Raw genomic sequence first — 25,609 nt, forward strand, 5'->3', positions numbered from 1 at the left:
TTATATAATATATTTACTACTATCCATTGAATAGTCGAGCTAACAATTAACTTTTAAAAAGTGGTCATGTTTTCATGTGATACATTTACTTTTGATGTAAATAACTGTCTTGTTAAGATAATTTATATGAATTTATTGATAAAAATAGCACAATAAGTTAAGGACTACCTTTAAAGGAAATGTTAAACTAGAAATGAAAAATTACAATTAAACATATGATAATTATTAACTTAATTGCACAAACTTGAATGTATTATGTATTGGTTTATGTATAAGTGGTGACAAAGCATTGGTCGCATCAATCACTTATCTGAAAAGTACGCAGTTAAAACATCCAAATGGGAATACCCAGCTGTGTTTTGTTTACCCAAATCTGCCTTTATAGACATACGTCAATAATAATAAAATAACCAAATCAGCAATCTTTGAAATATAAACACAGGAATTACTCACTATTGAGCCACCAGTGAGTTTCTCTGGATTTGGTGTTTTGTACCCTCTGCCGCATAGCTGCACTCCAAATACATTGTTGAACCCTCTCTGCGAGACAAGCGTGTCAAACCAAGGATCAACATGACTGTCAGGCTGCAATAACATGAAGGTGTCAGTGTTGTTGTTTTCATTCATAATCGGGTCCAGTAATTCGCCCCATTCCCAATGAAAAAAGTACGTTTTTTTCCCAATAACAGCTAAAAATTCCCAATGAAAGGTTTCCAAAAAAAAATTTTTTTTTAGATCTCAAAATTGTGTTCATCTTCCATCCATATCAGTTCAACCTTAGTAAATATGATACTGAAAACATGTGTATTCTCAATTTTGAAGCATTTTCTAGTAAAACTAGAGCTTTGTCACAGACGTGACGAATACCCCCACATGCCGCATTGACACATAATATTTTGCATGTCGTCTTTACAAATAACAGCGGACACCATGCTCAATTTTTAAAACGCACTAAGTGACCCCATTGACCTAGTTTTTTACCCAGAAAGGCCCAAGTTCTAACTTGGCCATAAGATCATCTCCATAAAACTTCTGACCAAGTTTGGTGAAGATTGGATGTAAACTACTTGAATTAGAGAGCGGACACCATGCTGAATGTTAAAAAACGCACTAAGTGACCCCGTGACCTAGTTTTAGGCCCGGAATGGCCCATGTTCAAACTTGTCCTAGAGATCATTTAGATAAAACTTGTGACTAAGTTTGGTGAGGATTGGATGAAAACTACTTGAATAAGAGAGCGGACAGCATGGTGAGGTTTAAAACACACTAAGATACCCCGTGACCTAGTTTTTGACCTGGCATGACCCATATTCAAACTTGACCTAGATATCATCTAGATACAACTTCTGACCAACTTTGGTGAAGATTGGATGAAAACTACTTGAATTAGAGAGCGGACAACATTGTGATGTTTAAAACGCTTTAAGTGACCCCGTGACCTTGTTTTTGACCCGGCATGACCCATATTCAAACTTGCCCTCGACATTATCAAGATACAACTTCTGACCAATTTTGGAGAAGATTGGATTACCATGCTGAATAATAAAAAACGCACTAAGTGACCCCGTGACCTAGTTTTTGACCCGGCAAGGCCCATGTTCGAACTTGGCCTTAAGATCATCTAGATACAATTTCTGACCAAGTTTGGTGAAGATCTGATGAAAACTACTTGAAATAGAGGGCGGACAACATGCTGAATGTTTAAAACGCACAAAGTGAACCCGTGACCTAGTTTTTGACCTGGCAAGGCCCATGTTCGAACGTGGCCTAGAAATCATGTAGATGCAACTTCTGACTAAGTTTGGTGAAGATCGGATGAAAACTACTTGAATTAGAGAGCGGATACTTAATACAGACCGACAGACAGACTGACCGATCGACCAACAGACAAGTTCACTTCTATATATCCCCCTAAACTTGGTTTGTGGGGGTATAACAACAAAAACATTAATTTCCCAATTTTATTCAAAATGCAGTAAATTTTCTCAATCCAAAAGGACCCGGCATTATTTCCAAAATGGTGAAAAAAAACACTTTAAAATAAATGGGCATGTTGAGATAAACTTCATGGAACTAATTCAAAGCTAGTTGTAAGCTCACTTTCAAGAAGTTCTCATACTTTGCAATAACTTAAATAATATGCACATCATTAAACAATCAAGTGATACATGGGATATCTAGTGAGTGTGAAAATCTTGTGCAGAAGTGTCCAAAATTGACACAATCAATTTCTTCACCAAAAGAACGGATTTCAATAATTTTCAAACCAGAAGTCACATGAACCAATGCTTGTAAATGTCAGGGGTCCTATAAAATGTTCAGGGGTCAAAATACTGAAGCACAGATTAAAATAGTTTGAGTGTTCTAGTTAAATTCTTAGCAAATTGTTCTTAGTATCGGTATACATTAAAATTTAGTAAAATACTATGCCATGTAACACAATTTCTATTGTATAAAAAAACATTATTGATTTAGCTTAATGGTTATGTATGCATCCAAATGATGCAAGAAAGATTATTTGCAAGAGTCAAAAGTGAGGACATTGCAAAATGCTTGCATCAACAAGAGATGTGTTTGTCAGAAACACAATGCCCCCTATTGTGCCGCTTTGATTTATTGATTTATTTTTTATCATTTGTCAGGTACAGATAATTACCACCCTTTTAAGCTTATTACATGTACAGTCCACTCTCGTTATCTCGAAGTCGGCGGGAACAAGAAAAAATATCGAGATAACGAGAGTTCGAGATATCCGATAAGGCGTTTTCAAAGAAAAAATGAGACGAACGTTTACCTTGTTTTTAACATCTAAATACCTGCTAAGTGGTCTAACTAAAGCCGTCACCGTGTGGCATAATACACTCTACCTTATATAAACGCGTTTTTTCGAGGCACGATTAGTTTTGCTATTTAAATGCTTAAAATGACGTTTTAAGTATTACAGAATTGCATGAACACATGCGGTTATAATTTTTCCAAACTGTCGAACAAACATCCGGTAATGTTGCTATTTAAAGTTATGATGCAATTGACGTCCAATCAAGACGAGGGTTTTCCATCTGAACATGCGTAAATCACGTTACGGAATACTGAACTGTACATGTACAGTTTGTAGTTTGAAATGCAAAGTTAAATCGATTATTAGTCCATGATCAAATAAAAATTAAAAGCCATTTTGAGTCTTGTCTTTTTATCTTTATTATCTTTATTACTCAATATCCCCAGAGTGACAGTTAAAGTGACAGGCCTTACTCAAGTGTTAAAGGCTAACGAAATAACACAGGTGTGATCATTGATGCAATTAACGGATCAATTTCCTACCGCACAGTATCGGGAGCAGCCGGGCGAAGCGGGACGGTGAAGTATCAAAGACAAAATTTCTCACCTTTTGCCGACACTGGAACAGTTATTCGCACTTCGAGATAAACCACGGTAAAAACATGTAAAATCGAGACTCGGGACAAAATTTTATATCGACATATCGAATTATTCGACATAACGAAAATCGAGATATGCGATGTTTATTTATATAGATAAAGAAGGAAAAACGTTGGGACATTGAGCTTACTTCGACATGTCGAGAATATCGAGATATCCGATGTCGAGATAACGAGAGTGGACTGTACTTCCCTTGGATTTGTTTTTTTGACCTTTGACCTTGAAGGATGACCTTGACCTTTCACTACCCAAAATGTGCAGCTGCATGAGATACGCATGCATGCCAAATATAAAGTTTCTATCTTCAATATTGCAAAAGTTATCGCAAAACTTTAACCAAGGTTAAAGTTTTGGGACAGACTGATAGACAGACAGGCCAAAAACAATATACCCCCGATCATAAACCCCCGATCATATACCCCCGATCATATACCCTCGATCATATACCCCCGATCATATACCCCCGATCATATACCCCCGATCATATACCCCCGATCATATACCCTGATCATTCAATCCAGGGGCATAACAAGCAGGATTCTGCTTCAATTAAAACCCCGACAAAAGGCTACACCCACCCGTGCAATGTCAGCATAGGCCAACCCCAGTATTCCCTGCCAGTCTGAGCCGTTGATGTAGAAGCTGCTGGACCTCTGGATGCACGCGATGTTGGCCGTCACTGTGGAGTTAGGAACGGTTGTCATGGTGATGAGGTCATGACCCAGCAGGCCACTCCAGCTGCCCACAGTGTAGGGAACGCTTACCTTCACACCGAGGCTGCCATAGGTACTTGACCTGGTGTAAGATAGACCCTTGTTATGGGAAAACTGGGCTTAATGCATGTGTGTAAATTGATGACCAAGATAAGCCTGTTCAGTCTGCACAGGCTAATATGAGACAACACTTCATGTCTAAACTGGACTTGAGACAACACTTCATGTCTAAACTGGACTTGAGACAACACTTCATGTCTAAACTGGACTTGAGACAACACTTCATGTCTAAACTGGACTTGGGACAACACTTCATGTCTAAACTGGACTTGAGACAACACTTCATGTCTAAACTGGACTTGAGACAACACTTCATGTCTAAACTGGACTTGAGACAACACTTCATGTCTAAACTGGACTTGGGACAACACTTCATGTCTAAACTGGACTTGAGACAACACTTCATGTCTAAACTGGACTTGGGACAACACTTCATGTCTAAACTGGACTTGAGACAACACTTCATGTCTAAACTGGACTTGAGACAACACTTCATGTCTAAACTGGACTTGAGACAACACTTCATGTCTAAACTGGACTTGAGACAACACTTCATGTCTAAACTGGACTTGAGACAACACTTCATGTCTAAACTGGACTTGAGACAACACTTCATGTCTAAACTGGACTTGAGACAACACTTCATGTCTAAACTGGACTTGAGACAACACTTCATGGCTAAACTGGACTTGAGACAACACTTCATGTCTAAACTGGACTTGAGACAACACTTCATGTCTAAACTGGACTTGAGACAAAACTTCATGTCTAAACTGGACTTGGGACAACACTTCATGTCTAAACTGGACTTCAGACAACACTTCATGTCTAAACTGGACTTGATACAACACTTCATGTCTAAACTGGACTTGAGACAACACTTCATGTCTAAACTGGACTTGAGACAACACTTCATGTCTAAACTGGACTTTTGCTAGAAAGAGAACACCTTTTAATGAAAAATACCATACAAGTGGAATGTATTATCCCTGATTAGCATGTGTGTACTGCACAGGCTAGTCTGGTACGACACTTAAACACATTAAATTAACTCAGTTTTCCCAGAAGGAGACTCGCATACATGTTTCTAGTTTCAAAATAATCCTACATCAAAATGATTTTTGTTTTTTAAAGAGGTACTAATATCTTACTCAGTTCAAATCACACTGGTTGATTTTGCATTAAACAATATAAATCCAATCAAAACTGTAAATATTAAAATTTATTGCTTTTGTGTTGCTTTTTCGACAGTAATACAGGGCTATAGATAACTTTTGGGGTATATTGGGTTTTTCACCCCGTTTTGACAACAATAGGGTTTTTGTAAATTCAAACACCCTACTTTTGAGCTTAATTGGGTATTTACCCCCGGTTTTTTAACTCAATTGGGTAATGTAGGGAATGACATATAATATAATAAAAATCTACTAAGGTTACTTTATTATTTATACAAATGGAATTCAAAAAGGTACATGTACATAACAACAAATAATTACTGATTTTCTGATCAAAGTTCATTCTTTTTTGCATTGGATAAGACCGAGTTCGTGAAAATCGCTGCATAATTGATGAAGTTATGGCTGTTCAAAGCGATGCACCCTGTTTTCGGGTCATTTTAAGTTGAATACCTTGAAATTGAAAGTAGAAATCGGACGGGCCACGAATTATTACAATAATACCCCAAAGATTGCTAACTGCTGGAAAGACTGCCTTCTTTTCTTCATACATGTAGGACGGCATATAAACTATACGGTACATTTTTGCACTGAAAATAAACAGTCTAAAAAATACGCCCGTTGTTCGTAAGAATTGCTTTTCATGACGCAAGTTTTTTTACGGGAATTACGTTATTAAATTTGTATTTGCGTTTTTGTACGTTTTATTTTGATTTTTTTTTCGTTTTTGGTTATTTTAATTGTGTAATAACGCAAAAAAGCTTGTTATCTATAGCCCTGGGAATATACAAAACCATACTAGATTACCGGTACTTATGATATTAAATAAATAAAATAAGATATATAAAACAAAAAAGGGTATCTGTCATTCAAAATTTAATTTTGTTTCTGAAACAGTGAGCAAAACTGAAAACAATTCTGTACAACCTCCCTAATGTCAAGAACATGATTGGTTCACTCACAGATTGGTTTGAAAGTATCTGTCAATGCTGTCGTCTTTGGCACAGGCCACGGCCAGGTTACTGCTGCCCGTATCAATCAGGAGATTCAGCTTAAAATGACAGGTTTAACATCATTAACCCTTTGCGTGCTGGGAAATTTGTCTTCTGCTAAAATGTCGTCTGCTGAATTTCTAAAATTAGCATTTTCTTAGATTTTTTTAAAGAATACTATCAGAATAGCAAACAGTTTGGATCCTGATGAGACGCCACGTTCTGTGGCGTCTCATCTGGATCCAAACTGTTTGCGAAGGTCTTCAAAATTGGTTCCAGCACTGAAAGAGTTTAACATCATAAACAGGGTGCAGGATCACGTGACTGTGTGGGAATCCCCCCTTTAATTTTTAATGGACGTAAACACAACGGTAAGTGGTGCTTTATTTCAAATAACTTTTTAAAACAATGTTTTTTTTAAGAATTTCAACTAGTCCATAAAAGACAGATTTTTATGCTACTTATGGCAATGTAAAATACATCAGAATTACTTTATTTTATAAGACTGTGTTCTTGTTCAAAATTTGATTTGTACTACACGGTTATGCTTCACGCATCGTAAAATTTTGACACCAATTTCAGACGTATTCAAGGATTTATTTTTTTACCTAAAGACATCGTCACAAACTGCAAGACAAACTGTCTTTTGAGCACTAAAGATATTTGCAAATGTATTTGCAAATGTATTTCAATAACTTGACACATTTGCAAAAATAAAGTTCTAAACGGTGTGATTACATTCTGTCCAGCCCGTGTGCAGGGGTGTGATTGAGGCAAAGTCAGAGGGGAGGAAAATTCTGTTGACTGATTTTGACTACGCGAATGGCGCGCATAATGCAATGACAAACATAAAAACAGACGTTAAAATAAACAACTTTTTGAACTTCATAACAATATTTCTTTATAAAAACCTATTAACTTCACATTAATCATACTGAGGATGCAAAGTAAACAGTTAAGTAAGAATTTATTGTGATCAATAGCAGCGGTTTTTCAATGTATTGAATGACAGTCAATAGACTAAATATAAACAAACACGCTTGAGTGTTCTTCTGGTGTTAATGATGTATTAACTGAGTTAAATTAATATATTTAATTTGTTTACCTTTCAATATCTTGCATTTCACATCTTCACTCAGTTCAAAGCTATTTCAGTTAACTGAACAGCGTGACAAACATAATAAAGCAGAATATGCATATGAATCTGATTATACACAGACCCACAGACATATAAAAATCAAATCATGTTTGTCTATTTCCATTTTCGAATGATACTCTTCTAAATTGTTTTACTTCATGAGTAGACTTAACTCCAATTTGCAAACACTGGTTTCCGTGACACAAATTCAGTGGGCACATTTCTTAACAAAATATGTGTTGCTTGTATCTAAAACGCAGTCTTTTTTTGACAAACACATTTCATTATTCCTATCAGACTAGGTGTTGTCAGTCGTTTATTCGATTGCTATTTGTTATTTCAATAATCTTAATTTTCTCTTCACAACGGCCCCATTTGCAAACAAATCACAGAGCGCATTTTAAGAACAAGATTTTAATTGAAAGATTGGGAAACGACAGCCAATTATATGGCTCGTTTTAAAAATGCTTAGGCAGAATCTACCAGTGTAAAATGCGGAGAGATTTCGCGGGCCGCGGATATTTCGGGCCGCTTATGAAATACGTCCGCGGAATCGGTGGTAGCCCCTCTCCCCCACATTTTTAAAACGAATTTACGCAAATCTCAGAAGTGACATCCGGGACAACCCAATCCGCGGAAATCCGCGGAAAAATCACACCCCTGGTGTGTAAACCCAGGAAAACCTTTTTGATTCTGCACCCTGTGAACACTTATTAACATATGCTAATGTTTCAATACAATAATACGTAAAGTTGTGCAATTATAAGTTTACTTTTAACATGACAGATTTTTGTCTTGCCTATAAAATATCAAAAAATTGGTTATGGATTATAAATGCATCATTCATTAAAAACACAAAATAAATTCCACACATGTCATGAGGTGGGGTACCAATCAATACACACCTTCTGAGGCTGAGTACCAATCAATACTTCCAGGTAGTAACCTTCCCCAACTTTGCCTACGAGATTTCCAATCTGGGACTCGTACTGAAATGGCGCAGTGTTGATTTCTTTTCGCAATCGTGCATGCTTTTTAACTTGGAAGAGCTCAGCGAATACAACCGAGAAGATAAGTTCTAGCAGTAATAAGATTATTGTTAGCCATGAGCCTGTGCTTTGTGTGTTCCACATGATTGCTTGTTCCATCTACATTGTCATCTGAAAATGAATATAATAATCTCCAGTGGTTTCTTAAAGAAAAAAATAATTAACTGCACTTACGTCTTTATACAAATATATATCTATAAGAAAGAAAGAAGATCAAAATTGTAATACAGATTTTTATCTTTTTACTTAACTTTAAATTTGTAACCACTTAATACTAGTATTATTAGTTTGGTTTCTAATGGAATTTATGTTTTATTTAAAACATATTTTGTAAAAAGAGCATAAATTTATAATAATTTATAGTATTTCTAATTGCTTATATGTACATTTGCAATAAGAATAACAGTGGATGAATCACATTTATAGTACAAATCATTTAGAGGCATAATTGTATTTTTGAGTGAAAAAAAAGAGAAAATCTTTTTATATAGGCCTTTTTCTGCCTAACTCACGGGTCCGATAGTCGGACCCATTCCCAATGCCAAATATGGACGCGTACAACGTCATCGTATTGAGTGTTCCATAATGCAATTTTGCGATCTTGAGACTTCAGACAAAATGACGGACGCTTGTGTCTATGCATTTCTTAAGACACATTTACGGTCATTTTCGGTCAGAATTAGTTTTTAAATATCGATGTGCAGGATTATTCAGAATTATCAGGTATGTATACAACAAGTGATAACCATGTGTACGCATTAATAATTGTAAATTGGTTGAGAATCAATATCGATGGTCTGGGGTAAATAAATGTGGACTAGTTTCACTTTCAACTTTACTGTGGTTCGAAAGAGTAAATTCGGGTAAAAAAAAATACGGAAATCGGACGCAGTCTTAACAATGTCGCATAATTTGAAGTACTATCAAAGTAAATACAGAAAATTGACTCGAAAGGCACAAAAAACTGTAAGTTTTGTGGGGAAATACTACCGCCAGTCAGTCTACGGTTAACCCAGAATCTGACTCGCCCATTAGCAAGCAAGTGATGAACATTAGCCACTGCCAGATTGCGAGTCACTACCCTTTGTAGCCTCTAAATATTTCTGTATTTCTCTACATGTATATTACTGTACCTTTATGATGTTCAGCTTTACTTTTGTGTTTCAAAAAATGGTTGCCTTCAGACATTTGGCAACTTGAATTTTGAATAAAAATATGTTGGATGCAGGTCCTTCGACTGTGAATATTCATAAAAATATCCTTAATGACATATCGAGCCATGCATTTTATTTGAACTCCAAGCATAACAAAGTCTGTGTTTTTTTTATCATACACATACTTACATAAGCAGTGGACAATGACTGTTGCATGGTAAAAAACAGTTTACCGGTAATACTTTTTTAGCATTTTTGGGCAACACCTATGTATGAAAACATTAGATTTAATTAGAAAAAAATCAGTAAAATAATTTCCCAAATAAAGCTTTTGTCGATGAAAATTCTTCCCAATTTGGAAGATTTCGCGACTCGAAAAATCCCAATTTTGATAGGTACTTTTTCCCAAAATAGACAGAAAAGGCCTGTTATAATGTTCACTTATATTTGAGTATTAGAGCTCATTTGTGATGCGTCAAAAAGTAGATTCTCGATTCGTCATTGTCGACTCGTGTACTACTTAAATGTAGCCCGGGTACTCTTAAGTAAACTTAAATGTACTCCATGAACGGAAAATATACTAAGACTTACCCAGCTGTTTCCAGAGTTGTATTCTCACCCTAAATCAGATGTCATAAAACGGAATACAAAACAAAATTCTCTTTGAACAAAACCTGCCTCAACATGCTTTTTTGAGTAGGATTTTGGATAATATAGTGGCCATTTTAGAGAAAATTGAAATAAACATGAACATAAATAATTTGAAACAATTAGCAGACAACGACCAATTTAGCGTTCGAATTCTCAGGAATGTTTCAGTATATTTTTCGTACCCGCCCGGGGTACATTTAAGTATACTTAAGAGTACCTGGGTTACATTTAAGTATAGGAGGTTTTGGGGATTCCGATAATGATGTCACGTTTGCGCATGCTTAAATTTTGGCCGTCAAAACTGCAGCCATTCTGCTATTGTTTGCATTGATGAAGGGCATCGTGATATGGTTACAAACATATTCGCGAACCTTTTGAAAAACAAAAAATACTCAGAAATTGAAATTCTTTCAGATTAAATTGAATCCAATGAACGAACACAAATAAGGACGAAAACAAACAACAAATTGATTGATTTTATGTTATCAACATATAGAAACTGATTTGAACCTATTTGTCTGTAAAAACTTACCTTGTTACAGATTAACTAAATCCTCTTGATAAATGTTAATGTTTTGAATTTAATTGTTCACACCAATTTTGACACTCTTTGTTTCAGCATTTTAACCCAGTGTTTAATTGCCCCTTTCTTTATCACAAACCAATTATCTCGATATGATCGGATACTGTCCAGACAATTACTAAGAAAATGTGTCATAAACCCAGGGACCTATACTTGTATGACTCTGTATGGGGTCTCTGCATAAACCACATGTGTCTGGTCATTTTACACAATTTATGATACCTCCATGTCATCTCTCGACATATAAAGTCAAAAACTTAATAGTTGCTTTAATAAAATATTTGAACATATTTAAAAATAGACATTTGTCCGAGATAGATTAACAGCTAGGTACTATTAATTATATATATATATTAGCCAGTTTAAACATAATAATAAAGTGTTTAATAACTATACATTTAAAATATTGTACACATTTACTGCTACACAATTAACGTATTTAACGGGTACCTGCAAATGTAAACTCTGCTATAATGTGTAAAGATCGTGCGTTACTGCAGTGTTCGAAACATCATCATGAAAACAAGCAATCGCGTTTGGTCATTATAGGGATATAAAATACTTGCGTTAAATAAATTAAATGTGTAGAATAATGGTATCATGAAATGCTAGATGTGTATCGCTCATTATCACTACAGACGAGTTTTCAATATACGTGTACATGCAAAGACAGTTCAATTTGCAAAATATGCAGGTGTTTTTTCAATTTGAATGCTTAAATTTATTAATACTTTCATTCAATGTTAACGAAACGAAAATTCATTCAATGTAAAAGAAAATTAAAAATACATTTCAAGTTTGAAATGTTTTGAGCTATTTTAGGGCTTTGTTTTATTGACCTTATCGCGATGACGTCACAAAAGGGGCAGTCCCTTAGCGACGGTGAAAACAATGCCCTAGATACGGTCGATTTACTACGCTGATTGAGCACCTCTGCTGATATTTCGTCAATTGCATTCCTATTGGGAAGTCGATAGGTAATTAAATGTCCTGCAATTGGTGTTTAAAATGTCTTTTGACTATTATGAAGGGTTAGATTGCACTTCGAAAGCCCGATATGATCAGAAAATAAAACTAATTGGACTTAATGAATGTCCGTACAAATTGCAAGCTGGATGTTGGAAAAATGACCCGACCAAGTGGCCGATGATCGAGTACGGCGACATTCAGAGAGTTTCAAAGTTTATTGTCTAGTCCATGACATGTACAATATAATAATACATAAAATAACACAATTTACAAACATGCATGGCCAATCTTATAGATTTGTAAAAGACATTTAAGTCTTTTACATTAAATATTACACTTAAAACTATTGCTTTTTTTTACAAATACATGTTTCATAGACATACATCATAAAAAAAACATATTGCCCCTGTTAACCTTATGTTAAACACCTGTAATAAAATATTGAAGTTGATAACACACTGGTGATTGTAAAACTGGGTACTAATGCGCATAGTGAAAAATTATGTAAAAGAGCGACTAAGTGAACTGGATAACAGTGGCATTCTGTATTTTAATTAAACAGTTATTTAAGATGGTTAAATAATAAGAAACATTTGTGTAATAAACCACTAGTTACATTAAAACCTAAAGAGCTATAATTGAGCGTTAAAGAGAATTTATCATCTTAAATCCTATATAATAGATTTTATACACAAAGACGGTCAATATACCATCAATTTATGACTTGAATTTCTTACTATACACAAGTACATTATATAACAAAGAAAATAAATATAGTATCGCTGCTATTTACATAAAAAAAACAACACTACTACTCATTTACACATGTAGAACTGTCTTCTTTGTAAAATTAAAAAGCAGGTTTTGGCTAAAATTCTTGTTAATCCTTCATTGGGATTTCAGCTTATCGCTATTCGACATGTTCATAACTGAGGAGCTGCGCCATGAGCGCATGATACGCCCGTCGTTCGCCAATGAAGTAGTAAGGTAATAAATAACCCTTTGAATCATTTTTTTACTTCAGTTTATTTGTATTTGAATACATGGTTTATTTTATAAGTACATGAGCATGGAGCGCCGTCTCCTTGACATTCATACCATATCTTTTTTTGAGTATATGTATGCATTTCTTTAGAGGATATGGAGTTGAAGTAAACCTGTTATAGATATTTTGACCAATAATAAAAGAGAAATGTAGATGGGTAAGTGGTAGTGTACAATCGGAATAGAAAAAAGCTCACCTTGTTCAATTTTTCAGGGATACTAAAAAAAAAAAAAAAAAAATCCATCGAAGGATATTTGAGCTACAGTAGGACATTCAATGAAATCACGAAATTTTGACGAACAAAGTCCCATAACTCTGGAACGACAATTCAGAATTCCGTCAAAAACGAAAGGGGATCAGGGTTTATCAATATTAAGATTGTGTTAAAATTTGAAGAAAATCTGTCAAAGGATATTTGACGTAGCGTACGACATTAACAGACGGACGGACGGACGGCTACGGTAGGACATTCAATGAAATCACGAAATTTTGACGAACAAAGTCCCATAACTCTGGAACGACAATTCAGAATTCCGTCAAAAACGAAAGGGGATCAGGGTTTATCAATATTAAGATTGTGTTGAAATTTGAAAAAAATCCATTGAAGGATATTTGAGCTACAGTAGGACATTCAATGAAATCACGAAATTTTGACGAACAAAGTCCCATAACTCTGGAACGACAATTCAGAATTCCGTCAAAAACGAAAGGGGATCAGGGTTTATCAATATTAAGATTGTGTTAAAATTTGAAGAAAATCTGTCAAAGGATATTTGACGTAGCGTACGACATTAACAGACGGACGGACGGACAGACGGACGGACGGACAGACGCGGGGTATACCATAATACGTCCCGTCATAGACGGGCGTATAAAAATTCATGATTAACTTTCTCACTGAGACACCGGGTAAATTCGTTTATTCTGTAATAATGGGAGTATCCTTGTAGATGTTGATGTAATGAGTATTGTCGTTCTTTTCAGGGTTCATTCATATTCGAACATTATAATTATATTTCTAATATGTCAATTTATCATGCTAATGTGAAGCTGTAAAATACGTAGGGATATCTGGTACATGACTTACTGAAAGCCTCAGTTGCGTTCATTGTAATGAGTACGAGTGACAAATATTAAAATTAACACACATATATCTGTATAGTATTTGTTTTTCAACATTATTTACCCCCGTTGCTGTCAAACGTAATTTCTTTTTTATGATGTCGATCGTTTATTGTCGTAACATTAAATCTTAATACGGAATGACGTCTTTTTAATTAACTGATACACGCTAAATACGTTACTTGTTTTTTTAACTAAATTTTATAATTATTAAATACTTTAATAAATTAATCGGGCTAGTATCTTTACGGTGTAAATTTCTGATAATCTAAATTGAACATGACTTTATATTTGACCATATGTCACATATCTAATTTAAGCAACTGTTAAGTACATCGGCGTTAATTATTCATCCAAATGACTGCTTAATACTACCAGAAAGAGGAGACATGGTGGCATCTATCGTGTTAAATGACACTGTTTGGACCACCCAGTGTGGTTTATGACACCTTATTGTCAGTTAAGTTTGGACAATATTTGATCAAAACGAGATAATCGGATTATGCAAAACAAAGGGGCAATTAAACACCAGAATACAAAAGCTTACACGATTTTAAGACTGATGCAAACTATCAAATAAAAAATATTTCATTTAATTAAATTAAATGTTTATTTAAGGTGTCAACGTGTTTTATAAAGCAACTGTATATTCAATTATTTCGGCATTAAAAATTTGGTTTAAATGACTGCTCAGTATGACAAGAGATGACATAGAGGTATCATAAATTGTGTTTAATGACCACATGTGGTTTATGCAGAGCCCCAAGTATAGGTCCCCAGCTGGCTTTATGACACCGTGTTTTCTTTGTCTGGACAGTATCCGATCATGTAAGTTGTAACGATATAATTGATTTGTGATGAAGAAGGGGCATTCAAATACCTAACATGCGGAAACAAAGTGTCGAAATTGGTGTGAATTAAATAAAAACAATAACATTTATCATGAGAATTTATTTAATACGTAACAAGGTAATAAGGTAACAAATATAGAGGTTCAAATCAGCTACTATATGTTGCATATATTTAAAATTTATTGGTTGTTTGTTTTCATCCTTATTTGTGTTCGTTCATTAAATTAAATTTATTATGAAAGAATTTTTTATTTATGGGTATTTTTATTCTAAAAAATGGTTGCGAAGATGTGCCTTAACTTAAGAAAATTGCGAGCAGTGTTATATATTTCAATGCAAATAAAATGGCGACAGCGCTTTTGTTTTCACCGTCGTCAAGGGGCATGTAACTCTAACTGACGCAAGTGCCCGGATGTTGCGATAAGGTCAATAACTGATTCAATGCACCCCTTACACTAAATTTCAATCCCGAATGAAAAATAACACTATCGCATCCACACCACTTATAATAATATTCAAATTATTATATGTTTTATTATTTTTGAAATATCATTTATTAAATTCTTATTTTAAAAAAGAATACAGGTATTTATAGTTTTGTTTTGTGAAATTGAAAGTATCAAGTCTTCCGACGACCTTTACTCTGATACAATGTAATTGGCCGCGATTAAGAAGTTGACGGCAATCTATTTTTAGTAATGGAAAACTCCTCTTTTGACGTCACAAAAAAACCTCCTATATTTAAAGAGTACAAGGGGTACATTTAAGTAGTACACGAGCTGACACTGACCAATCAAGCATTACTGACACCAACTGACCAAGAGCATCATAGCGGGCAATTTATTATTACTAGTGTACATTAACGTGCTCAACCAAAGAGAGAGTTACCCATAAAATTATGTATATATTTGTTCTTTCATAAACTTCATTAATATGCAAATAACAATATTAACATTGACAGCTTTCGCTTCAGTATCTTCAATATTTGTTAACAATAACACACTAAACTTCATCACAGATCTCATCGTTTGTTTACACGTTATAGCTTTCTAATCTGACGAAATCAGATTTATCTTAAACAATTAAATGGGGTAAAATAAAACACAATACCTTATTAAATTGTTAATTTGTTTTGTCAATTTCGCTAATTGGAGCATCACTTCCTCTTTTGAACGGTTATCTTTCCTTTCTCGATAATCTCTGTAGTCATGATTGTCGCCATTAAATTTGAGGTTACACTACACTAAATATATTTACCACTAAATCGGCTCATAGTCAAGTCGGTTTCCGAAAACATAAAGTGTAGCACATATATTAACCGACCACAAAAAACGACTTTACGTCAATCGTGATTCGTTACACGCATGAAAACGTGTTAACGTAATGTATATATATTAGAAATCTTTATATATTTTTGTTCCTCTAAAAGAAAACCTGAAATTGGTTGGTAGACCAATTAAAACATGACCGGAATGCTTTTTGGACGTCTTCCGAAATATGTAGAACTCGTGACATTTCGCGGTCAAATTGGCAAGTGATCTCGTGCATCGTGCTCTCCGTGCAGTGGCTGATTAAGTGTTTGGTAATGCATTTAACATTTAGTTATGAATATAACTTTTCACAAGTTTGCTTGAGTTAATTTGTATCAACTTGAATAGTTGGTAATAGCATTAACCCATTTATGCATAGCGTCTAGAAAAAAGGCCTTGGCAAACAGCGTAGACCCAGATGAGATAGCATTTAACCCATTTATGCCTAGTGGACTCTCCCATCCTTCTAAATGGGATCAATTATTTCCAAAATTAGGGGTGTCTAGTATATTTATTTCTATATTTAGAATATTTCTTACAGAAATTTCTTTAAGCAAACAGCACAGACCCTGATGAGACGCCACATCATGCGGCGTCTCATCTGGGTCAACACTGTTTGCCAAGGCCTTTTTTCTAGACGCTAGGCATAAATGGGTTAATCTTAGTTTGAAGAACCATGATAATTATTGATGGTTGATTTTACAAGTTGATAACCCATATGTTTTAAATGGATTTTTCATAATGAACAATATACTTGAAGACACTGTATGACTAACACTTGTGTGCCATTTGAGGGATATCAACTGTTATCATAGTACCACTGCGTACCATCTCTAAAAAAATATCATTTTTTACCTCCACTTAAGATCAATTGCTATCCATTATCGACACCAGTTGAATAAAGTTTACCCAAAAGTGGCTCAAGTACAGGTTTCAAATTTCATAAAATATCACTTAAAGTGCCGGTGGCAGGACTGTAATCAGATTAAGGCTGTAAAAGTTAAACATGTGCTTCTCAAAGGAAGCATGGCCGAAAATTGAAGAGTTGGAAGATATCTTAACCCATTTATGCCTAATTGACTTTCCCATCCTTCTAAATTGGATCAATTTATTTCCAAAATTAGGGATGTCTTGTATATTTATTTCTATATTTATAATATTTCTTACAGAAATTCCTTTAAGCAAACAGCGCAGACCCTGATGAGACGCCGCATCATGCAGCGTCTCATCTGGGTCTACGCTGTTTGCCAAGGCTTTTTTTCTAGACGCTAGGCATAAATGAGTTAACCCTTTTCCACTTAGAAGAAAAGTGAAGATGGCTATGTGAAAACAGCATAAAACCAGAACAGCCTGCGAGTAACTCGCAGTCTGTTAAGGTTTAATGCTGTTTGCTGCTTGTCAGTATCTAGGGGTTGGAAAAGAAACCCTAAACACTTGAATATAGAAAGAAAGGTCTTTAAATAAATTTAACTTTTTTAAGGGACCACAAATACTTAAGTAAAATTTAAACTAGATTAGATCTAGATTTATTAATAAAATGCATTGAATGACCACCACTTTCATGAAAAGAAGTCCTTCATCAAGAGAACATTCAGTACGTGTCTTGATTTATGATTGGCAATTATTGATCATGTCATAAAGCTTTACTCAGCAAAACATAGGGAAGTCATCACCAAAGTAGGCTTGGTTGGGTCACCAGGAACAATGAAGTAACTTTTTGGCCTCCAGTAATTGTGGTGCTGCGAAACAGCATGCAAATGGGCTTTCAAAAAATAAGGAAATAACCCATTTATGCCTAGTAGACTCTCCCATCCTTCTAGATTGGATCAATTTATTTCCAAAATTAGGGATGTCTAGTATATTTATTTCTCTATTTAGAATATTTCTTACAGAAATTCCTTAAAGCAAACAGCGCAGACCCTGATGGGTCTACGCTGTTTGCAGACCCTGATGAGACGCCGCATCATGCGGCGTCTCATCTGGGTCTACGCTGTTTGCCAAGGCCTTTTTTGTAGACGCTAGGCATAAATGGGTTAAATTGCATTCTGAAATTAACTGGCCATAAGAGGTAAATCCCAACAAATACCGGCCATTTGTTTACCGCGAGGCTGGAATGACATCAATTAGTAAACATAATTTAAACCACCCAAGATTAACATTAAAGTATTAGATATCCCGTATTGGGCCGGTAATTTGTGGTTGATTGATAGATGGCATACAACCTACCTCTCTTGTGCTTGTTTTCTTTCCTTTTATATTCTAAATTCTTAAATTTAATGCTCTTAAATTTTTGTGGCAAGCGGGCTGCATGGAGAAATTTATGTCAAAGTTTTTTAGCAAACATTACCAACTTGTTATTAATGTACTACAACAAAATATTTATTTTTTTAAAACAACCATATTAAAAGCCCATAAACGACTATTTAGATAATATTTTACAATTCTGTCTTGGTTCATAATGCTTTAGTCTTAATAATAATTGTAGATTTACATTATGTATGCATGTATAATGCATTACATGTAAGGATAATAAAGTTTGAACTTTAATAACTGTACAAATTTGATGCAAACTCCACTTTAAGCTTATAAATGTATCTCAGAATAAGGTGAATATGTTGATGAAATCTTAAAGATGTTTAAAGTTAAAGATTATTATTGTATGGCAATTGCATCTAAAGCTTTAGCTTATTGAGACACTATTGCGTGGGTCGCTGTGGTGTAACGGATATGGTGTCCGCCTAGCGACCGGGAGGTCACGGGTCCGATCCCACCGTTTAGATCTTCCCCAAGTCACCAAGTACTGGTTCTAGGCCCAGGAAACGGACTCTAAAGTGTTTATATAAGCCTTTTTATAGGCTTTCGATGCAATCAAGCTAAAATAAATAGGTTTAAACTAAAATAAATAGGTTTAAACTAAACCATTGCCTGGGTAGGATCAGTACTTGTCTTGAGTCTATTGCCTGGGTAGGACCAGTAATGGCTTGAGTTCATTGCCTGGGTAGGACCAGTAGTTGGCTTGAGTCCATTGCCTGGGTAGGACCAGTACTTGACTTGAGTCTTTTGCCTGGGTAACCAGTACTTGACTTCAGTCCATTGCCTGGGTAGGACCAGTACTTGACTTGAGTCTATTGACTGGGTAAGACCACAACTTGAGTCCATTGCTGGGTAGGACCAGTACTTGACTTGATTCCATTGCCTGGGTAAGACCACAACTTTAGTCTATTGCCTGGGTAGGACTAATACTTGACTTGAGTCTATTGACTGGGTAGGGCCAGTACTTGAGTCTATTGCCTCAGGATAGGACAAGTACTTGACTTGAGTCTATTGCCTGGATAGGACTAGTACTTGACTTGATTCCATTGCCTGGGTAAGACCACAACTTGAGTCTATTGCCTGGGTAGGACTAGTACTTGACTTGAGTCTATTGCCTGGGTAGGACTAGTACTTGACTTGAGTCTATTGCCTGGGTAGGACAAGTACTTGACTTGAGTCCATTGCCTGGGTAAGACCACAACTTTAGTCTATTGCCTGGGTAGGACTAGTACTTGACTTGAGTCCATTGCCTGGGTAAGACCACAACTTTAGTCTATTGCCTGGGTAGGACTAGTACTTGACTTGAGTCTATTGCCTGGGTAGGACTAGTACTTGACTTGAGTCTATTGCCTGGGTAGGACTAGTACTTGACTTGAGTCTATTGCCTGGATAGGACAGTACTTGACTTGAGTCTATTGCCTGGATAGGACAAGTACTTGACTTGAGTCTATTGCCTGGGTAGGACTAGTACTTGACTTGAGTCTATTGCCTGGGTAGGACTAGTACTTGACTTGAGTCCATTGCCTGGGTAGGACTAGTACTTGACTTGAGTCTATTGCCTGGGTAAGACCACAACTTTAGTCTATTGCCTGGGTAGGACTAGTACTTGACTTGAGTCCATTGCCTGGGTAAGACCACAACTTTAGTCTATTGCCTGGGTAGGACTAGTACTTGACTTGAGTCTATTGCCTGGGTAGGACTAGTACTTGACTTGAGTCTATTGCCTGGGTAGGACTAGTACTTGACTTGAGTCTATTGCCTGGATAGGACAGTACTTGACTTGAGTCTATTGCCTGGATAGGACAAGTACTTGACTTGAGTCTATTGCCTGGGTAGGACTAGTACTTGACTTGAGTCTATTGCCTGGGTAGGACTAGTACTTGACTTGAGTCTATTGCCTGGATAGGACAAGTACTTGACTTGAGTCTATTGCCTGGGTAGGACTAGTACTTGACTTGAGTCTATTGCCTGGGTAGGACAAGTACTTGACTTGAGTCTATTGCCTGGGTAGGACTAGTACTTGACTTGAGTCTATTGCCTGGGTAGGACTAGTACTTGACTTGAGTCTATTGCCTGGATAGGACAAGTACTTGACTTGAGTCTATTGCCTGGGTAGGACTAGTACTTGACTTGAGTCTATTGCCTGGGTAGGACTAGTACTTGACTTGAGTCTATTGCCTGGATAGGACTAGTACTTGACTTGAGTCTATTGCCTGGGTAGGACTAGTACTTGACTTGAGTCTATTGCCTGGGTAGGACTAGTACTTGACTTGAGTCTATTGCCTGGATAGGACAAGTACTTGACTTGAGTCTATTGCCTGGGTAGGACTAGTACTTGACTTGAGTCTATTGCCTGGGTAGGACTAGTACTTGACTTGAGTCTATTGCCTGGGTAGGACTAGTACTTGACTTGAGTCCATTGCCTGGGTAGGACAAGTACTTGACTTGAGTCTATTGCCTGGGTAGGACTAGTACTTGACTTGAGTCTATTGCCTGGATAGGACAAGTACTTGACTTGAGTCTATTGCCTGGGTAGGACTAGTACTTGACTTGAGTCTATTGCCTGGGTAGGACTAGTACTTGACTTGAGTCTATTGCCTGGGTAGGACTAGTACTTGACTTGAGTCCATTGCCTGGGTAGGACAAGTACTTGACTTGAGTCTATTGCCTGGGTAGGACTAGTACTTGACTTGAGTCTATTGCCTGGATAGGACAAGTACTTGACTTGAGTCTATTGCCTGGGTAGGACTAGTACTTGACTTGAGTCTATTGCCTGGGTAGGACTAGTACTTGACTTGAGTCTATTGCCTGGATAGGACAAGTACTTGACTTGAGTCTATTGCCTGGATAGGACAAGTACTTGACTTGAGTCTATTGCCTGGATAGGACAAGTACTTGACTTGAGTCTATTGCCTGGGTAGGACTAGTACTTGACTTGAGTCTATTGCCTGGATAGGACTAGTACTTGACTTGAGTCTATTGCCTGGATAGGACAAGTACTTGACTTGAGTCTATTGCCTGGGTAGGACTAGTACTTGACTTGAGTCTATTGCCTGGGTAGGACAAGTACTTGACTTGAGTCCATTGCCTGGGTAAGACCACAACTTTAGTCTATTGCCTGGGTAGGACTAGTACTTGACTTGAGTCTATTGCCTGGGTAGGACTAGTACTTGACTTGAGTCTATTGCCTGGGTAGGACAAGTACTTGACTTGAGTCCATTGCCTGGGTAAGACCACAACTTTAGTCTATTGCCTGGGTAGGACTAGTACTTGACTTGAGTCTATTGCCTGGGTAGGACTAGTACTTGACTTGAGTCTATTGCCTGGATAGGACAAGTACTTGACTTGAGTCTATTGCCTGGATAGGACTAGTACTTGACTTGAGTCTATTGCCTGGGTAGGACAAGTACTTGACTTGAGTCTATTGCCTGGATAGGACTAGTACTTGACTTGAGTCTATTGCCTGGATAGGACTAGTACTTGACTTGAGTCTATTGCCTGGGTAGGACTAGTACTTGACTTGAGTCTATTGCCTGGGTAGGACAAGTACTTGACTTGAGTCCATTGCCTGGGTAAGACCACAACTTTAGTCTATTGCCTGGGTAGGACTAGTACTTGACTTGAGTCTATTGCCTGGATAGGACAAGTACTTGACTTGAGTCTATTGCCTGGATAGGACAAGTACTTGACTTGAGTCTATTGCCTGGGTAGGACTAGTACTTGACTTGAGTCTATTGCCTGGATAGGACTAGTACTTGACTTGAGTCTATTGCCTGGATAGGACTAGTACTTGACTTGAGTCCATTGCCTGGGTAGGACTAGTACTTGACTTGAGTCTATTGCCTGGGTAGGACAAGTACTTGACTTGAGTCCATTGCCTGGGTAAGACCACAACTTTAGTCTATTGCCTGGGTAGGACTAGTACTTGACTTGAGTCTATTGCCTGGGTAGGACTAGTACTTGACTTGAGTCTATTGCCTGGGTAGGACTAGTACTTGACTTGAGTCTATTGCCTGGATAGGACAAGTACTTGACTTGAGTCTATTGCCTGGGTAGGACTAGTACTTGACTTGAGTCTATTGCCTGGGTAGGACTAGTACTTGACTTGAGTCTATTGCCTGGGTAGGACAAGTACTTGACTTGAGTCTATTGCCTGGGTAGGACTAGTACTTGACTTGAGTCTATTGCCTGGGTAGGACAAGTACTTGACTTGAGTCCATTGCCTGGGTAAGACCACAACTTTAGTCTATTGCCTGGGTAGGACTAGTACTTGACTTGAGTCTATTGCCTGGATAGGACAAGTACTTGACTTGAGTCTATTGCCTGGATAGGACTAGTACTTGACTTGAGTCTATTGCCTGGGTAGGACTAGTACTTGACTTGAGTCTATTGCCTGGATAGGACAAGTACTTGACTTGAGTCTATTGCCTGGATAGGACTAGTACTTGACTTGAGTCTATTGCCTGGGTAGGACTAGTACTTGACTTGAGTCTATTGCCTGGATAGGACAAGTACTTGACTTGAGTCTATTGCCTGGGTAGGACAAGTACTTGACTTGAGTCCATTGCCTGGGTAAGACCACAACTTTAGTCTATTGCCTGGGTAGGACTAGTACTTGACTTGAGTCTATTGCCTGGATAGGACAAGTACTTGACTTGAGTCTATTGCCTGGATAGGACTAGTACTTGACTTGAGTCCATTGCCTGGGTAGGACTAGTACTTGACTTGAGTCTATTGCCTGGGTAGGACAAGTACTTGACTTGAGTCCATTGCCTGGGTAAGACCACAACTTTAGTCTATTGCCTGGGTAGGACTAGTACTTGACTTGAGTCTATTGCCTGGATAGGACAAGTACTTGACTTGAGTCTATTGCCTGGATAGGACTAGTACTTGACTTGAGTCTATTGCCTGGGTAGGACTAGTACTTGACTTGAGTCTATTGCCTGGATAGGACAAGTACTTGACTTGAGTCTATTGCCTGGATAGGACTAGTACTTGACTTGAGTCTATTGCCTGGGTAGGACTAGTACTTGACTTGAGTCTATTGCCTGGATAGGACAAGTACTTGACTTGAGTCTATTGCCTGGATAGGACAAGTACTTGACTTGAGTCTATTGCCTGGGTAGGACAAGTACTTGACTTGAGTCTATTGCCTGGGTAGGACTAGTACTTGACTTGAGTCTATTGCCTGGATAGGACAAGTACTTGACTTGAGTCTATTGCCTGGATAGGACAAGTACTTGACTTGAGTCTATTGCCTGGGTAGGACTAGTACTTGACTTGAGTCTATTGCCTGGGTAGGACAAGTACTTGACTTGAGTCTATTGCCTGGGTAGGACAAGTACTTGACTTGAGTCTATTGCCTGGGTAGGACTAGTACTTGACTTGAGTCTATTGCCTGGGTAGGACCAGTACTTGACTTGAGTCTATTGCCTGGGTAGGACTAGTACTTGACTTGAGTCTATTGCCTGGGTAGGACTAGTACTTGACTTGAGTCTATTGCCTGGATAGGACAAGTACTTGACTTGAGTCTATTGCCTGGATAGGACAAGTACTTGACTTGAGTCTATTGCCTGGATAGGACAAGTACTTGACTTGAGTCTATTGCCTGGGTAGGACTAGTACTTGACTTGAGTCTATTGCCTGGATAGGACAAGTACTTGACTTGAGTCTATTGCCTGGATAGGACTAGTACTTGACTTGAGTCTATTGCCTGGATAGGACAAGTACTTGACTTGAGTCTTTTGCCTGGGTAGGACCAGTACTTGACTTGAGTCTATTGCCTGGATAGGACTAGTACTTGACTTGAGTCCGTTGCCCGGGTAGGACAGTACTTGACTTTAGTCTAGTGCCTGGGGAGCACTACAACTTTAGTCTATTGCCTGGGGAGGTCTAGAACTTGATGTCTTTGGGGGTGTTGTACGGAAAGGTTGGATAGTCGAACTTGAGACCTACTGGTCGCTAGTTGGACACTATATTACCCATGCCATGGTGACCTTATTTTGTTTTTTTTAAATTTCAACGGTTACGTACAAGTTATCTGATAGTGTTTTTTCATATATGCTTATAAGAATGTGAACAGATCTATTTTAAATGCGATATTATGACTCAACACCATTGTTGGCATATTGACCCTACAGTAAATACATGAATGACATTGACATAAATATGTGATATAAATTGGCGCATTTATTCACAATCTTACACGTCCATGTTCCCAGCAAGATATTGTTCCCAAACTGTCGTTACTTTCTTGTCTGTTAAGATTAAAATAGTCAGGTGATGGCGTAATCCTGTCTACGGCATACAGCACTGGAATTTCTGGCTGTCATTTGTCGTTCAATATCTAATGCCTTAAGTCTGCCATTTTGTGAAAAAAGCATGAAATGTAAACAGAGACGAACAGCTATTTATCATAAGTGATATTGAACAAGTGTCGTCAGTTAATCTGCAAACCTCTGATTAAATTATCAGCTAGATTTGTTTGAGTGGTCAGAAAACAAGGCTTTTATGTTTTGTGTAGTTTTGTTGTAATTTTTTTGTGCTCAGTTTGAAAGATTATTCAAGGACAATTTGCTGATGTTGAATTCAAAATTGGTTCCAAAATGTAAATGTTTAATAAATTTTGAAACAAATAAATTTAAACAAATGAAAGCTCATAAAATCAAGAGCTGATCCATTCTTTGGCTGAAATGTATATTGTTTGTTTTATGATTATGTATATATAGTTATTAGTGAGGGGGGGAGGCAGTTTCCCGAAAAGAGATTTGGGCATGAGAAACACAATAAAAAAATGAATTAAAAACTTAGACCAGCGAACAACAAAATCAAATACAGTTGGCAAAAGGGTCTTCTTTTGTTTTAAAAACAACACAATTGTTCTCATTCATAGCAGAAAACATTTACCCAGTAGGCATATTTTAAGATCTTTGTTTGACAGGAGTGTGAATTCTATTCTTATTTCACCTGCCGACCTCGTATTTTATTCAAAGCTAAAATAAAAACTACGCGGAATGCTGATAACAGATAACACAATTTGTTCAGTG

At 36.9% G+C, this 25,609-nt stretch overlaps 2 protein-coding genes across 3 annotated transcripts in view; one reads left to right on the forward strand and one right to left on the reverse strand.

Annotated features, from left to right (window-relative positions):
- LOC127860087 (beta-secretase 1-like) overlaps positions 1-16,172 on the reverse strand; it is a 30,057-nt gene extending 13,885 nt beyond the window's left edge. For both annotated transcript variants that reach the window (XM_052397886.1, XM_052397885.1), the window contains exons 1-5: positions 16,051-16,172; positions 8,422-8,676; positions 6,349-6,437; positions 4,017-4,233; positions 454-585 (exon numbers count right to left, since the gene is read on the reverse strand). In XM_052397886.1, coding sequence (XP_052253846.1) covers positions 454-585; positions 4,017-4,233; positions 6,349-6,437; positions 8,422-8,664 — 681 coding nt within the window. In that variant the 5' untranslated portion in view covers positions 8,665-8,676; positions 16,051-16,172. The remainder of the gene's footprint in view (positions 1-453; positions 586-4,016; positions 4,234-6,348; positions 6,438-8,421; positions 8,677-16,050) is intronic.
- A 257-nt stretch (positions 16,173-16,429) lies between these two features.
- The window catches only part of LOC127860494 (slit homolog 3 protein-like), a 42,459-nt gene continuing 33,279 nt past the window's right edge, over positions 16,430-25,609 (forward strand). Inside the window, exon 1 of the mRNA XM_052398597.1 lies at positions 16,430-16,522. The gene's annotated coding sequence lies outside the window, so the exon portion shown is untranslated. The remainder of the gene's footprint in view (positions 16,523-25,609) is intronic.

The sequence above is a fragment of the Dreissena polymorpha genome, chromosome 15 (assembly GCF_020536995.1).
Source record: "Dreissena polymorpha isolate Duluth1 chromosome 15, UMN_Dpol_1.0, whole genome shotgun sequence".
Taxonomy (NCBI): Eukaryota; Metazoa; Mollusca; class Bivalvia; order Myida; family Dreissenidae; genus Dreissena; species Dreissena polymorpha.